Raw genomic sequence first — 14,526 nt, forward strand, 5'->3', positions numbered from 1 at the left:
TAGAGGAAGATTAAGTAACAAGTCAAAGGTCATAAACAACCAAGCATGGTCTTTTTCTTCCAGTCCTTGAGAATACGTAGATAAGCCAATCAAGGGGTCAGCCCACTCTTGCTTTCAGTCTCCTCCTCTTACGCAGCTAATATGGATAATTTGTCTGGAGATCTAGCTATCCTGGAATGTCACTCTTTTTTAGTTCTATGCAATTTGTTACAAGATGGTAAACTGTCTTGGGAGAAGCAGAAAAAAAGTCAGTGTGGCTCATTCTTGGTTTTTATATATTCCATGAGGAAAGTTCCATTAGTTTAAAAATATTTTGTGTGCATGAGTGTGTGTGTGTATGTGTGTGTGTGTTTATTGTATAGCTAGTACTGAAGGTACTATCTACTGTATTGTTCAGATGTTTTTATATGTGATAAGTTTCTCTGAGAAGAGAGAGGGAAAAATAGTTTCTTTTTTTTTTAATTTTATTTTTAAATTTTATTTTTTATAAACATATAATATATTTTTATCCCCAGGGGTACAGGTCTGTGAATCACCAGGTTTACACACACCACAGCACTCACCATAGCACATACCCTCCCCAATGTCAATAGTTTCTTTTTTTAAAAAAAGATTTTATTTATTTATTTGAAAGAAAGAGGATGAGCAGGGGGAGGGGTGAAGGGAGAGGGACAAGCAGACTCCCTGCTGAGCAGGGAACCCAATGCAGGGCCCGATTCCAGGACAATGAGATCATGACCTGAGCCAAAGACAGATGCTTAACTGACTAAGCCACCCAAGCACCCCAGGGAAAAGCAGTTTCTTATCACAAACTGAAGTACTTGCTTTTAATAGATGGTTACATACATTACCATGCATCCCTTTTTGCCCTAACTCTTGGGTATCTCGTAGCTAAGTTCAGTGCTCACTTTATTATTACGTAAATTTTCTAAATAAAATTTGCTTGATCCTATCTGCCACATCCCACACCCAACACCTACCTAATTCTTGGTTCTTACTATTTACCTCTTTTTAAAATTGGTTGCATGGTTTTGCTTCCTTTGATTTTATCATAAATTACCTCAAATCAAACAAATAGAACTGTACTCTTTCAAAAAACCTTAGAGATGGATTCTCTGCTTTAAGAAATTGCACCATCCAGTCTCCCTTTACTGTTACCACGTCCTTTCCATACGCGAGAAGATATTTATTCATAGATATTTATGCATCAAAACCATCACACAAGACTGCAACTAGGCCATTCCTTAACCTAGCAGAGAACTGCCTGCAGCGGAACTATTTTAATGGGGATAGTGTCAGCATTTCTCCAAACATTTCAAATTAAAAGGTTTATAAATTACATTTGCTTAGTGTTGAAATATGAGGGACATACTTTAAGTAAATGTAATCTTTTTTCCCCCCCAAAATATCTTTTTAGCCAGTTATAGAAAATGTTAACCTGTTTGGTTGACTGCATTTTAGCAACATCATCACAGCTCAAGGCTCATTTAAAATACTTCTTAAAATACTTTATTATACACCTTTTTCTTTGAATAATCATAATAATGAGAATAACTACAATTTACAGAGCATCTATAACAGTTCCAGACTCCTTAAATATATCATCTTTCAGGAAATTTTTATTCTTCCTTCACGCAGCTGAAGAAGCTAATGAATTAGAGACGGAGTTCAAATCACTGCTAATGCTAAGCCAATTTTAGGATGCAGCCCCGTCTGACACTCTTTCTACCAAACATTCCCACATAACACATCTGCACAATTTTAAACCATCCTCAAAGTGTGTGCTTGGGACTTTTTCTGGTTCAACAGCATTTCATGTTCCCTTGAGAAGTGAATTAAAGAGAAGTCATCCTCAATTACCCAGATGGATGGATATTCAGGTTGGAGTTTTAGAGTGTATATATATATATTTTTTTTATTTTCTCTTGTGGATATTGGCAACCACATTTTTCCATGCCAGTAATCTGAATGCCCAAGATTGAACCAGGAGCTAAAAGAGACTGTGATTGCCACATAGACTCAGCAACAATGTACTTGCAAACTGAACACTGTAGAAGTGTCAGTGCTGGGGCTTGTGCCCACTCCAGAAGGTCAGGGTGCATCAGCACAGGCGGTGGGAGTAACAGTTCTCTGTCCTCCTCACATTCCACTTAAAAACCACAGCATCCATTCCCAGATGGCTTTCTGAGAGGGCTCACCTGACTAGGTGAGTGAAATGGAAACCTTTACCAGGGCAAAGGAAGCACTGACACTGGGTGTACTAAACTTCTGAAAATGAAATGTTTATGTGTATTATCCTTGACATTATAAAAGGAGACAGAAAATAAATAAAATAATCAATATCTAATTGGTAAACATTCCTCAGCAAACAGAGCAAGTCAATGAAGCAGAGATGTCCAGGATGCTTTTCCTTCATATTGATTTTTGCTATTTAACATTAGCTGAAATTAGCCTTTATTGTTTTTGTTTCAATTGTCAAGGTCCTAGGGGACATTTTAGGTCACTTGAGGATTCCATAATGTGCCCGAGTCACCATGAAGGATGACAACAGAATTCACCTAGGTCGAGTGGTAAACAAATCAGCAGAGATATTTTGCTGCAGAGTCCTTTTACTTGGTCCAGGCTCTAAAAGTGTTTTGGTCACTGAAGTTCCTATAATATAACCTGTCTTCGTGGTTATCACCATTAATTGCTGTGATCTTCAAAGAGCGGTACTATAGGTCATCCTGTGACAATCTTAAGGAGCCTTAAAGTTACTTGTGGTGACAATCTTGATTTCCACGGTCATCACTGTGAGGTGGAAAGGTTGCTATAAAGACATTTGTACAACCATATTTGGCATAAAACCGTATATGGGAGTGATACCTAGTAAGATCTATGCAATGAGTGGGATGAAGCTTCGTTTCATGTGTCTTAACTGCGCTGTGTTCCCTGTGACTGGGAGGGCTGCCTCTAGGTGAGTGAAAACCTGTACTTGGTCAGCTCTGATAAATAGTATCTTTGTTCTCTGGTTGTCAGCTTTACTCACATCAGAGAAGAAAGGTCTGTCTCCTTTATAAGCAGAAACAAAACCATCATGCAATTATTCTCATTTAGCTATTATTTAGTGTTAATTAGAACTTGGCATGCTGGGAAACTCTCTTCCTGGGGGAGAATTTTATTTTTGACCCTCATAGACACTGTGTAATGTACACAGCATATTTGAAGCAATGATTTATTAAAAGTTACAATATTTTCCCTAGAGAATACATTTGCTCTTCACCATTAGGACTAGGTCCAATATTTATGGGATGTTCACAAAAGATTAATTATGTTTCATTTACAAATAGCCTCTAATGGGAGACATTTTTATTACAAGTGCTATTCTAATGAATTGTCTGTCTTTATGAATTCATGTCTAAGACTGAAATAATTTCTTTTGCTTCCTTTCCTCAACCCTATATTTGAGCTACTGTTGTTCGTCATGTCTTTCCTATTTCTTCTAACAGATTCATGTGATCATCCCCTCAGTTGCCTAAGCTGGAAACCTTGGACATATTTGGGACTCTCACTTGTCCTTCCATTCCATTTCCAATTCTCACCATATTCAAATGACCCTGTTGCTCATAGAATAAAAGTCAAATCTCCTTAATCTGATAAGCAGGCATATTAAAATCCTGATAGCCTGAGCCACCATAGCATTCCAGCTATCTGTTCTTCACCAAGTGAACTATACTAGTTCTCACCATGTGATGCTCTTCTTTATTTCTCTGCCTGTGACCTTATTCATATTTTCTTTGCCCAGCATGCCCTTCTTTCTCTTTGCCTACTTACTAAGTGAATGCCTGACTGGAAACCAGCTCAAGTGTCACCCAGACTTTTCACTCCCCTCCACCTTGGCAGGATTAGTAACTCATTTATTTTCTTCTAGAACTGAATGTATACTTTATGTTCTTTATGTATATGTACATCTAACTCATGTGTAACAGTAATATTTTAAAGCTTCGGTATGTTTCTAAAATTTTTTGTGTCTTTCATGTATACCATGTTAATTTAGCACATGATAAAGGCTTGGTGAGGGTTGCGTGGTTAAACTGAAAGTCCTGTTAAAAGAAGTAACAGAAGGGAGTAATGTCTCAGTGTGTATTCCATGTAAATACTGCTTTGTGGTTGATGATGGAGAAGAAATGGATACAGATAAAGAAGAAAGTCTGATAGTACACCATACACATCCACAACAGAATAAATAGATATAGAGACATAGCAGTTTAAAGCACAAAGGTATATCAGAGGCTACCAATAGTCACAAAAATAATCTACTTTTATTTCATTTGTTCTCTCCTCGCCCTATAGCCTTGGCATTTTCCATGTCATTTGCCTTGAAAAACAGCTCCCACAGTGCCTAAGCCATAGTAGACACACAATAAACATGTCTTGTATGAATGGATGGATGGATGGATGGATGGAGAAATGAAATTATTCCAGCTCTTTCATTTCATAGTTCAGAAAAACAGACCAAAGGTACAAAGAATAGGAAAGCAGAAACAAACTCTTTTCAAGCTGCTGCCCTGTGCCCTACACTAAACTAGGTGCTTTTGCCTCAGTTATTTAATTTTATTCTATGAAGAAAATTATACGACCATTATGTGAGATGAAGAATTTGAAGCTCACAATCTGTGTGCCCTATGATCACAGAAATCATTTGTAACTCTTGTTCTTATGCTGTGTCTAGTGTAGAGTCTTTTCAATGACACTAGCTGGCATGATATTGATGGACAGAAATATAACTGATTATTGGTTTTGGGGAGCAGGAATCTCTGCTTTTTATAATCTGTATTGTTTAGATAGTAGCAGGTGAGTAGATATGGGGAGAGGGGATCTAGTCACAAGATCAATAGAATTGAAGGCTGAAAACCAGTTTAGTTCCTAATCTTGATACTTTAGTTGGGGTGAGTCCTTTATTGTCTTGGAAATGTAATTTTCTCATTTATAATGCAAGGCACACAATACCAACTTGTGGTGTTCTATGGTGAACAGATGAATACTGCCTATGAAAACACAGTTTGCCCACATAAAAAGAAGGTATTACTATTATGAAGCTTATGTAAGAATAAGAAAGTGTGTATAAAAAGCCTTTCTCAGCTGCACATTTGCGCTCTTTTGTTCCCTTTGTTACCGCTTTGTAATTTCACAACATCCTAGCCTTCATTTGTGTAAACAGATGAGAACAGGATAAATAAGCATTTCTCCACTAATGTGATTTGTATACAATATATCAGCTTAAATGAGCTTCTGCTTCTGATTTGTTTGAATTCACAATTCAACATAATTTGGTAATAGAGAAATAATAGTTGAAAAGACATCTGTTTCTTGTCATAAGCTTCTATTTTCATAAGAAAATCAAAGCAGTCCAAGAACAGGAAAATTATGAAAACTAACATTACTGCACCGTATTAACTCTCTGATGAGAAAAAAAAGCCACGGACAGTTTGTTTTGTTAATTATTGAAAATCCGACTTTTCAAATGTTCTGCTTTAGTGGCAGTTCTCTGCATACATTTAAAAATGAACCTGATCAAAAAAGAACTCGCATTTTTCAGTTTTATTAATATTATCCTTTACCTCAAACAAGGTACAGAAAGTATCACTTGCTTTTGGTTGGTGACTTCATTTCTAACCTTTAACATCAATACTACCTTATGGTCATTTATTAAATTAGTTAAGACCTGCACCTTTCCATTTTTATATAAATTTTAAGTTAAAATTAAATCCACACAGTCAAAATAATAAGAGTAAATAAGACATATTTTCAATATATCCTTTAGGATCTCTGATGGTCATACATTAGAGATCTCTGTGGTGTTAGGAATGAACAGGACCTTGAAATTCATCTAATTCTGATCCTTTTCTTTCATAGTTTGGGAAATGAGGCTGTGAATGGCTGAAAAAAGGAGATATGCCAGTTCTTAGAGAACAAAGACAAAAAAAATCTCCAAGCTAGCTTTTGAATACTCTTCTTACTGTACTAGATCAGAATATAATTAATTTTGACAAGTATAACTCAATTCTCATTTACCCAAATAATATCAGGGAAAACCTTGCTCAACACTTACATTAGCTCTTTGGATGTAGACACTGATGGAATGAAGATATGTATCTGGGAGAAGATGAAATAAATTGGATGATAGGAGACCTCAATTGCTTGGAATAATTGGCTAAGTCTAACAAAAGGGAATTTAACAGAGAGAGAAATAAAAAATCTGCACTTAACAATATAAAAACCTATGGCAAAAGTTCAACAAGTGGGACATAAGGCTTAGCAGCACGACATTTTTTTTTTTCAAAAGTGGCTATTTTTAAAGAACTAAAAGTTCTATGAGTTTACTTTTGTCTTCCTCCCAAAAGGAACCGAATTTTACTTAACATGATAGAAGTTTACATAGAACGATAAAGGTACTCTATACCATCGACTTATCCACGTATAATTGAAATTATGGGTGTGAGCACTGATAAACTGGGGCATGTAGAAGGGAAAGAACAGAATGTTAAGTTGACTGAGACCCAAGTATATTAGGAAAAGTTAAAGGTAGTTAGGTATGTGTCTCTGGAGAATGGAAGGTCTGCATCTGCTGTTTTAGAGAAATAGGGGTGAAATGAACAGGTAGTTTGCAACTAAAAAGGCTGAATAATCGGGTGGAAAGAATTCAAGATATAACGTTAGAAAGCATAGTCTGGATTTTGGTGCCATCATTTATAAGTGGTGTGACCTAGGGAAAATCTCTAAGAAAATGCACATCAGGTTCTTGATCTGTAAGATGAGAGTAGCAATACCTATAATGCAGGATGGTTATGAAAATTAAGTTAAATTAAACAACATCGGAAAAATACCTACAGTGCACAGCAAGCAGTACTCAAAAGATATTGACCTTTCCACTGCTTTGTCAGTAAAGTCATGAGAGATTTTTATTAGATTTTATTAGCGGAGTATCTTGTATAGGGGTTAAGTGGAGAAAGGAAGGTTAAATGTGCAAGATCCCTGCCAATGCTGTGTGACATATTTATATGTTGATCACCAGCATTTTGTTGTACTTTATACCAGGAAAGATTGTTCTTTAAAATATTTGATTCCTTATCAGTTATACTGCCTTTTAAAGTCATGACAAGTTTCCATTACTATATCTCGCAAAATTGCTTACTTACCTATAAAGTGCAGAGAGGGGCCTCTTGTTTCCAGGTTTTGGTCTATATGGTTTGGGTTCGCCTGCCATATTGATATCTGAAAGCAAAAAATAATATATAGCACTGATTAGGAAAAATGAATCCATTTGAGAAAGCAAATCATGAGGTTTTCTTTTTCCTTTTGCCATTTGCCTCTATGAATGTTATATGCCATTATTTATTCAATGGTTATTTTTCTCCAGCCTACGGTAGCCCAGCCACTGCTTGAGCTATGTCATGTACCAATCTGGTTAGCTCCATGTCCTCGTAAAACTTACTTTTACTGGGGAAGAAATAGATAGTAAATAACAAACAATATAAATAATAAAAATATGTAACATATTAGAAAGTGATAAGAACTATGAAAAAAAGACAATGTTCAATGAGGTAGGGAAATGAAGAATGTTTAGTAAAAAAGAGAGAGAGAGAAAGAGATATCCTTCTAAATTGGATTTTTGCCAGAAATAACTTGGTTTGCATAGATTTTTGCATGGAATAGAGCTTTGTTCATAAGAGGAATTATTAATGTTCCTTGACAATATCTTTCCACCTATGTAGAAAAGAAATGTAGAAGGCTTGAATTGTAGAGCATACCAAGTTTACTGAGGGAATAACAAACACAATGCACTCAGCAGCTAGAATGTGTAGTTATAGTTCTGGGGTGGTCAGAAGAAGAGAGCACATCCTTGGCCTTCTGAACTAAAACTGTGTAAAATCTCTAAGATAAGACGATAAAATACTTAAATACATAACAAGAGTATTTACATACAATTGATCAACTTCTGTCTTAAAGATGATTGTAAAACTGTAAGGGGGTTAGAAAGTTGGGTGACAAAGATTTGGAAAATTACACAAAAAACAAGATTTAATAAAGTTAAAATTTCTAAAACATGATAAGAAGGAAAATCTAAAAAAGGGCAAACTTCAAGAAAAGCTGAAGGAAGTGAGGGACATTATTTTGACAGAAAAGAAAAGAAATGCTTCTCTTCCTTACAGTGGACTAAATACACTGGATTAGGGATGGGTGAGCCAACCAGCAGTGAAAACAACCAAATTTCTACATAAAATACAGCGACGCTTGAACACTGGTGTGAACTGCACTGTCCATTTATATGCAGATTTTTTTCAGTAAATACAGTACAGTGCTGTAGTAATGTAATTTATGACTTTCTTGACATTTTCTTTTCTCTAGTAGCTTACTTCTATTATAAGAACACAGTATATAATACAGGTAACATACAAAATATGTTTACTGTTTATGTTATTGGTATGATTTCCAGTCAACAGTAGGCTATTAGTAACTGAGTTTGGGGGGAGTCAAACATTATATGTGAATTTTTAAAAGAGATTTATTTATTTATTTGAGAAAGAGAGAGAGAGAGTTGGGGAGGGGCAGAAGAAGAGGGAGAAAGCATCCCAAGCAGACTCCCTGCTGAGTGCAGAGCCCCACCCGGGAAAGGGATCTCAGGACCCTGAGATCTTGCCCTGAGCCAAATCAAGAGTTGGCTGCCCAACTGACTTAGCCACACAGGCACCCCCATACATGAATTTTTGACTGCACAAGGGGTCAGGGCCTCTAACTCCCATGTTGCTCAAGGATCAACTGGAGAATGTATCTCTTTTTAAAAAATACAACATTGAGCTTGTAAGAAAGTAAGGCATTCACAGAAGCCAACACCTGAGTGAAAGCAGAAACTTAGATGGAAGTGGAAGACTGACTCTACCTTATACCTTGAAGACATTTATTGAAACCAGAACTTGAGCTTTAGCTTTCATGTCCTTGTGAGCTATAGTGGGCAGGAGACAGTGCCCACCTTAAAGAATATGAGCCATATAATCAGTAAATTCAACATCCATATGCATTAAAATCCTCAATTAGGAAGAGATGGAAACTTCCCCCTTCTGACTGATAAAGAATATCTAGAAACAAAACAAAACAAAACAAAACAAAAAACTCCAGAAAACATCATACATAATAGTGAAACATTGGTCACATTTTCTTTAATATCAAGGAATTTATTTTATTTTACTTATTTGAAAGTTTATTTATTTATTTATAAGTAATCTCTACATCCAACATGGGGCTTGAACTCATGACACTGAGATCAAGAGTTGCATGCTTTTCCAACAGAGCCAGCCCCTGGTATCAAGGAATTTAAAAGGGCACTCCCCATTAACAATTCTGTATAGTGCTGTATTGGATTTCATAGTCAATGAAGGAAGACAGGAAAATAGTGTCAGAAATGGGAAGGAAGAAATGAAACTGTTGATAATAATAGATCCACATAAACACTCCAAAGCATCCACAAATTAGTATAATTAATAAAAGAGTTTAATAGATTTGTTGGATTCAAAGCCAATATACAAAATTCAACTCCATATGCCTACATAGTGATAAATGTTTTAAAAACATAATTCTGAAAGATAAAATTTATATAGTATAAAAGTAAAGTACCCAAGAATAAATACATTATAAAATTTTAAAGATGTTTAAAAAGAAAATTATAAAATTATCTTGGAAGATTTTACAGTTACCTTACATAAATAGAGAAATTGGAAACCTTGATATAACGAACATTTTAATTCTTCCAAAGTTGATTTATTGATTCTATATAATTTCAATAAAATTACCAAACATTCTTTTTATGTCTCTGCAGAGTTGGATAAGCTGATTCTGAAATTTATATCATAGAGCAAAAGGTCAAAATAACCCTTGGGGAAAAAACCAAAGGTGGCAAAAGTTGCTTTATCAAGATTTATTTTAAATTGCAGTAATTAAGACTATAGTATTGGTACAGATAGAAAATGAACCGCTGCAACATGGTAGAGGACCTCCAAACTGACACACAGATGTGGATGTCTGAATTAGAACAGAGATGGCATAGCTGATCAGTGAGTAAGGATAGGCTTCTGAAGCTGTAATAATTGGTTACCAGTTACTGCAAGGACAAATATGAAATTATCTTACACTATACAGAAGAATTATTATGGGATTAAGAACCTAAATGTGAGAAGCAAAAATACATAAATATTAGGAGGAATGTAGTAGAATATCTTTATGACATCAGAGTATGGAAGTATAATCTTAAGCCAGACATAAAAAGCACTAGCCTTAAAATATGAGATTGATAAATTCTACTACATTGCAATAAAATAAAGAATTTCTGCTCATCAAAAGTTGCATAAAAACAATGAAAAGAAGGGCCACAAACTAGACGAAGAAATCCATGAAAAAGGTTTTGTTTCTGGAATATATAAAGAACTCATTTACCTAATAAGAAAAAGAGACAAACCACCAAATATAAAATTTGGCAAAAAATGCAGGAGAGGCACTTTACAGAAAGATGAATGCTGAATAAAGACATGAAAAGACTCTCAACCTCACTAGTAATGGAGAATTCAATTTTAGTAAATGTGCTGCTGAAGTGAGCACAGTAATGGAGAATGCAAATTAAAACACTATGGGATAGCATTGATACCCACTGAATTTACAACTTACAAAGTCTGCTAATATCAAGAGTTGGTTAAGTTTGGAAGCAACTGGAATATGTGTACATTGCAACTACACTGCAAGTATAAGCATAAATTCGTGCAATTACTTTGGAAGATAATTTAGCAGTTTATAGTGAACTTAAAATACCCAGGAGGTAGGCATCTGAAGAAACTCTTGCATAGCTGTACCATAAGATATATACAAGAATGTTCACTGTAGTACACCAAGATAGAAAAAGTTCCTAGAAAAACACATATATCCATTGATAGTTATCCATCGGTAGGATAAATGAATTGTGATATATTACAAAATGACACACTATGCAACAGGGGAGAGTGAGAGAGAGAGAGACAGAGAGAGAGACTTAGAACCATAGGGCAACAACACCGAATCTCAGGAACATGTAACACTGACCAAAAAATGATGTCAGGGAATGACAAAAGGAATGAATCTTTTTATGTTAATAAAAATACAAATTTAAACAAATGTTACATAGGAATCAAATATTTGTAATAAGATAAAAGAAGAGCAAGCAGAGGCAAACAATAAATTTAGAATGAAGGTTATCTTTAAAGGGCAGAAAAGAATGTGGAACTTGGGTAGGACATCTTGGAGACTTAAACAGTAATTATAATGTACTATTAAGCGTGCATATGTAGTGGGAGCACGAGTTTTTAACATAGCATCATTCTTTATAACTCTAATGGAGTATAAATTTTATTTTGTATATATTTAATAACTAATAAAGAATTAGAAAAGAAAATGAGAGCAATGATGGTAAATTGTGAATTGGTAAATATTCAGGTCAAGGGTAGTGAGTTTTTGTGAACAAGTGGTTTCAGCAAAGATTGTGAACAAGGAAATAGCAGGAAAGGAGAGCAGTTGGGTAGTTGGGTAGATTATTGGATATGAGTAGATTAGTAGAGACCCCAATTAGAACTTTGCATCTAATCTGCCTGGGATACAATTTTGGGTTCTGAGTAGAGGACAGTTGTGAGAATGTATCATGAAGACATTGACTCTTGTATGATTTGGATTAAGGCACAACCAAAAATCAAGGCTGTCTGAATCTTTCAGATGTGACACAGTTGGAACAAAAAAGTGAGTGAAACAAAAGCACATTTCTATTATTTTTATAAGCTTTGTAATTATGTTAGAGGACACATGTCCATGAAACATAATAAGACACAATGTGTGTGTCTTTAGCTCAGATTCCATGAGTCTCCATTATGAATTAAAAATGTAAAACTATTCTCATAAATAAATAAAAAGCTTAAGACTCAAATATTATAACATCTTTTTAAAAAATAATATGGTGCTAGTAGTTCTGAGGATAAACTTAGGAGTTTGACAGCATACACATACAATGGAAAGCCTTTCATGAAAGGCTGTTAAACTTGGGATTTGCAGACATGGGATTCTGTTCAAAAGTTTTTTAAAAATGGAGAAGAAAATCTTCCATTTCTTACAGATATAAAATAGTGTTCAAATGCATAATTTTCCTTTGAATTTACTAAAGGAAATACTTATATTTTATATATTTCACATTGCTATAGTGGAGATCATCCATAACTTGGTGTTAATGTAAAGGATGAGGGTGAAAGGGGCTGGATGTGGTCTAGGGAGAAGGCACGGAGGGCAGTGAGCTCAACTAGTCAGTGAACATAAAGTTTTGCCAAGCTTGGTATGAATGAGCATTTCCATTGTACTGAACTTTGTAAAAATAAGATTCAATTGTGTCTTCAGAGTAACATGGTTTAATTTGGAAGCCAAGGCTCAGCTTTTCATGTCTCAAGAGTTGTTGGCATTGAAGGGACCATGCAAACAGGGCAAATGACACAGAACAGTAAACTCTGTGGTCAACGCTGGAAAGACATCCTGAGGTTCCCTTCCATCATTGTCAGGCACTGTGTAAGTTTCCCACAGGTATGGCAAGAGAACAGTGACCAAGGTTCACCTTTCTGCCCCTCTTATAAGATAGGGGCTTTGGAGTGAAACATTGAGATACAGAAAAAAAAGCATTATTTCTTAAATTCCCAAATTTGGAAACGGAGTCATACCAAATACTAATATTTAGAAATCTGATATTGTCCTCAAGAAAGCTGTGGATTTAATCATCCTCAACAATTATTTTTTAGACCATCCAAAAAATTCTAGTTAAATTCCTACTTGTTTTGCACAAGTACTTATAAAGGTAACTATATATCAAGAAGGTGGACTCTATTATCTGAGTATTAGAATTATATTCTTATAGAGCAAGTCAGTAAATTTAGGAAAGCGCCATGAAAAAGAAGTCCTTGAAGTGTTTCTGTTTGGGTACAATATACATCATAGCTGTGTGGAAGAACTCCCCCAACCCCTTTTTGGTCTTAGGGACAAAACAAGGGAGTTAAACTTTTACCCATGGATAGGAGATGACTGGAGACAGCAGACCTCCACAAGGAGGGAGGAGGGGCGCCTGTATTTTGTCCTATGACATTGTGAGCCTCAGTAAGGACCAACTAAGAGACTCAAAGAACAGACTCCCTATCTGTTTTGAAGTTTTGATATTTCAAGTTAGCATGAAAAAAATAGGTTGGAAAAAAAAAAGTTTAGTCCAAAATTATTCTTCTAATGTTAAACCTCAGAATCAAACAACTGAAAAATATCCTGCTGGGCTTCTGACTATATCATTTCACAGTAAACTACTTAAAAAATATATTACATGTTCTAGGGGGGCCTGGGTGGCTTAGTTATTAAGCGTCTGTCTTTGGGTCAGGTCATGATCCCAGGATCCTGGGATTGAGCCCCACATTAAGCTCCCTGCCCAGTGGGGACCCTGCTTCTCCCTTTCCCAACCCCCGCCCCCTGCTGCCCCCACTTGTTTTCCCTCTCTTGCTGTGTCTCTCTCTGTCAAATAAATAAATAAAAATAAATATATGTATATATATGTATATATATATATGTTACATGTTCTAAAAATTTAATCAGTTTTCATTTCTTCTTTATATCTAAGCTAAATAAGCAATACCAATATACCATGACAGAAATAACTATAAAGTTAGAGAGCTGGAAAAAGTCAATGAGCTGAACCTATTCTGGTTTGAGGTAAAGGAGATGAGGCACAGACAGGTTCTGCTCTAAAGTGTCATTCTCAGAAATGATATCCAACACATGTTAATGCATTTATTTGAACGATTCTCGTTAGCGTGCGACTAAGATGCTGGTAAGAGCGTTCTATTAGTTCATGCTTTATGACTCTTGGGAAGATACCTCCAATTCGACACCCAAACACTGTGAGTCTTCCTGTTGGCACCCCCATTTTATGTTATGACATGACTCCAATGGCACAGACTACTGAGTGCTTGCCTTTAATCTTGGACTTTTATCCTGCACAGTATTGTTCATCTGATAGGTGTTCAGTTAGTCTAATGGTTGATTAAATTCATACAGACCAGAAGGTACTTCCTTGCACAGGTTGTAGTGTGTCTAGCCAAACACACTTTGTCAGCACATTTCCTAAAGTGGTATTTACCTGAACTGTTTTGGAAGATCTTAATAGATAGATTGCCAAACAGATAAATCATGGTAAAATTGGTCAAAATTCTATAATAGATCTCTTTCTTGGATATTTCTAAGGCATATTAAAGGATAAGATTCTGGAAAAAAGAAATATTCAGTTGTGTTTAACTCATATGTTTATATAGATGTATAGGTTTATAACCATATATATGAACACAGAGTATGCTTTGGATGGTGTATCTGTGAACATCCAACCAGTGTGCTCCTAGAACACTGGTTTTTGAGATACCCTGAAATATTTAGAAAAATATTTTACATGTATTTCTTTGCCATGTT

At 35.4% G+C, this 14,526-nt stretch overlaps 1 protein-coding gene across 1 annotated transcript in view; it reads right to left on the reverse strand.

Moving 5' to 3' along the window:
• RALYL (RALY RNA binding protein like) overlaps positions 1–14,526 on the reverse strand; it is a 701,413-nt gene that overhangs the window by 128,012 nt on the left and 558,875 nt on the right. The window contains 1 exon segment of the mRNA XM_047725116.1: positions 7,179–7,254. Within this exon segment, the coding sequence (XP_047581072.1) occupies positions 7,179–7,254 (76 nt within the window).

Source organism: Lutra lutra, chromosome 4, assembly GCF_902655055.1.
Source record: "Lutra lutra chromosome 4, mLutLut1.2, whole genome shotgun sequence".
In the NCBI taxonomy this organism is placed as follows: Eukaryota; Metazoa; Chordata; class Mammalia; order Carnivora; family Mustelidae; genus Lutra; species Lutra lutra.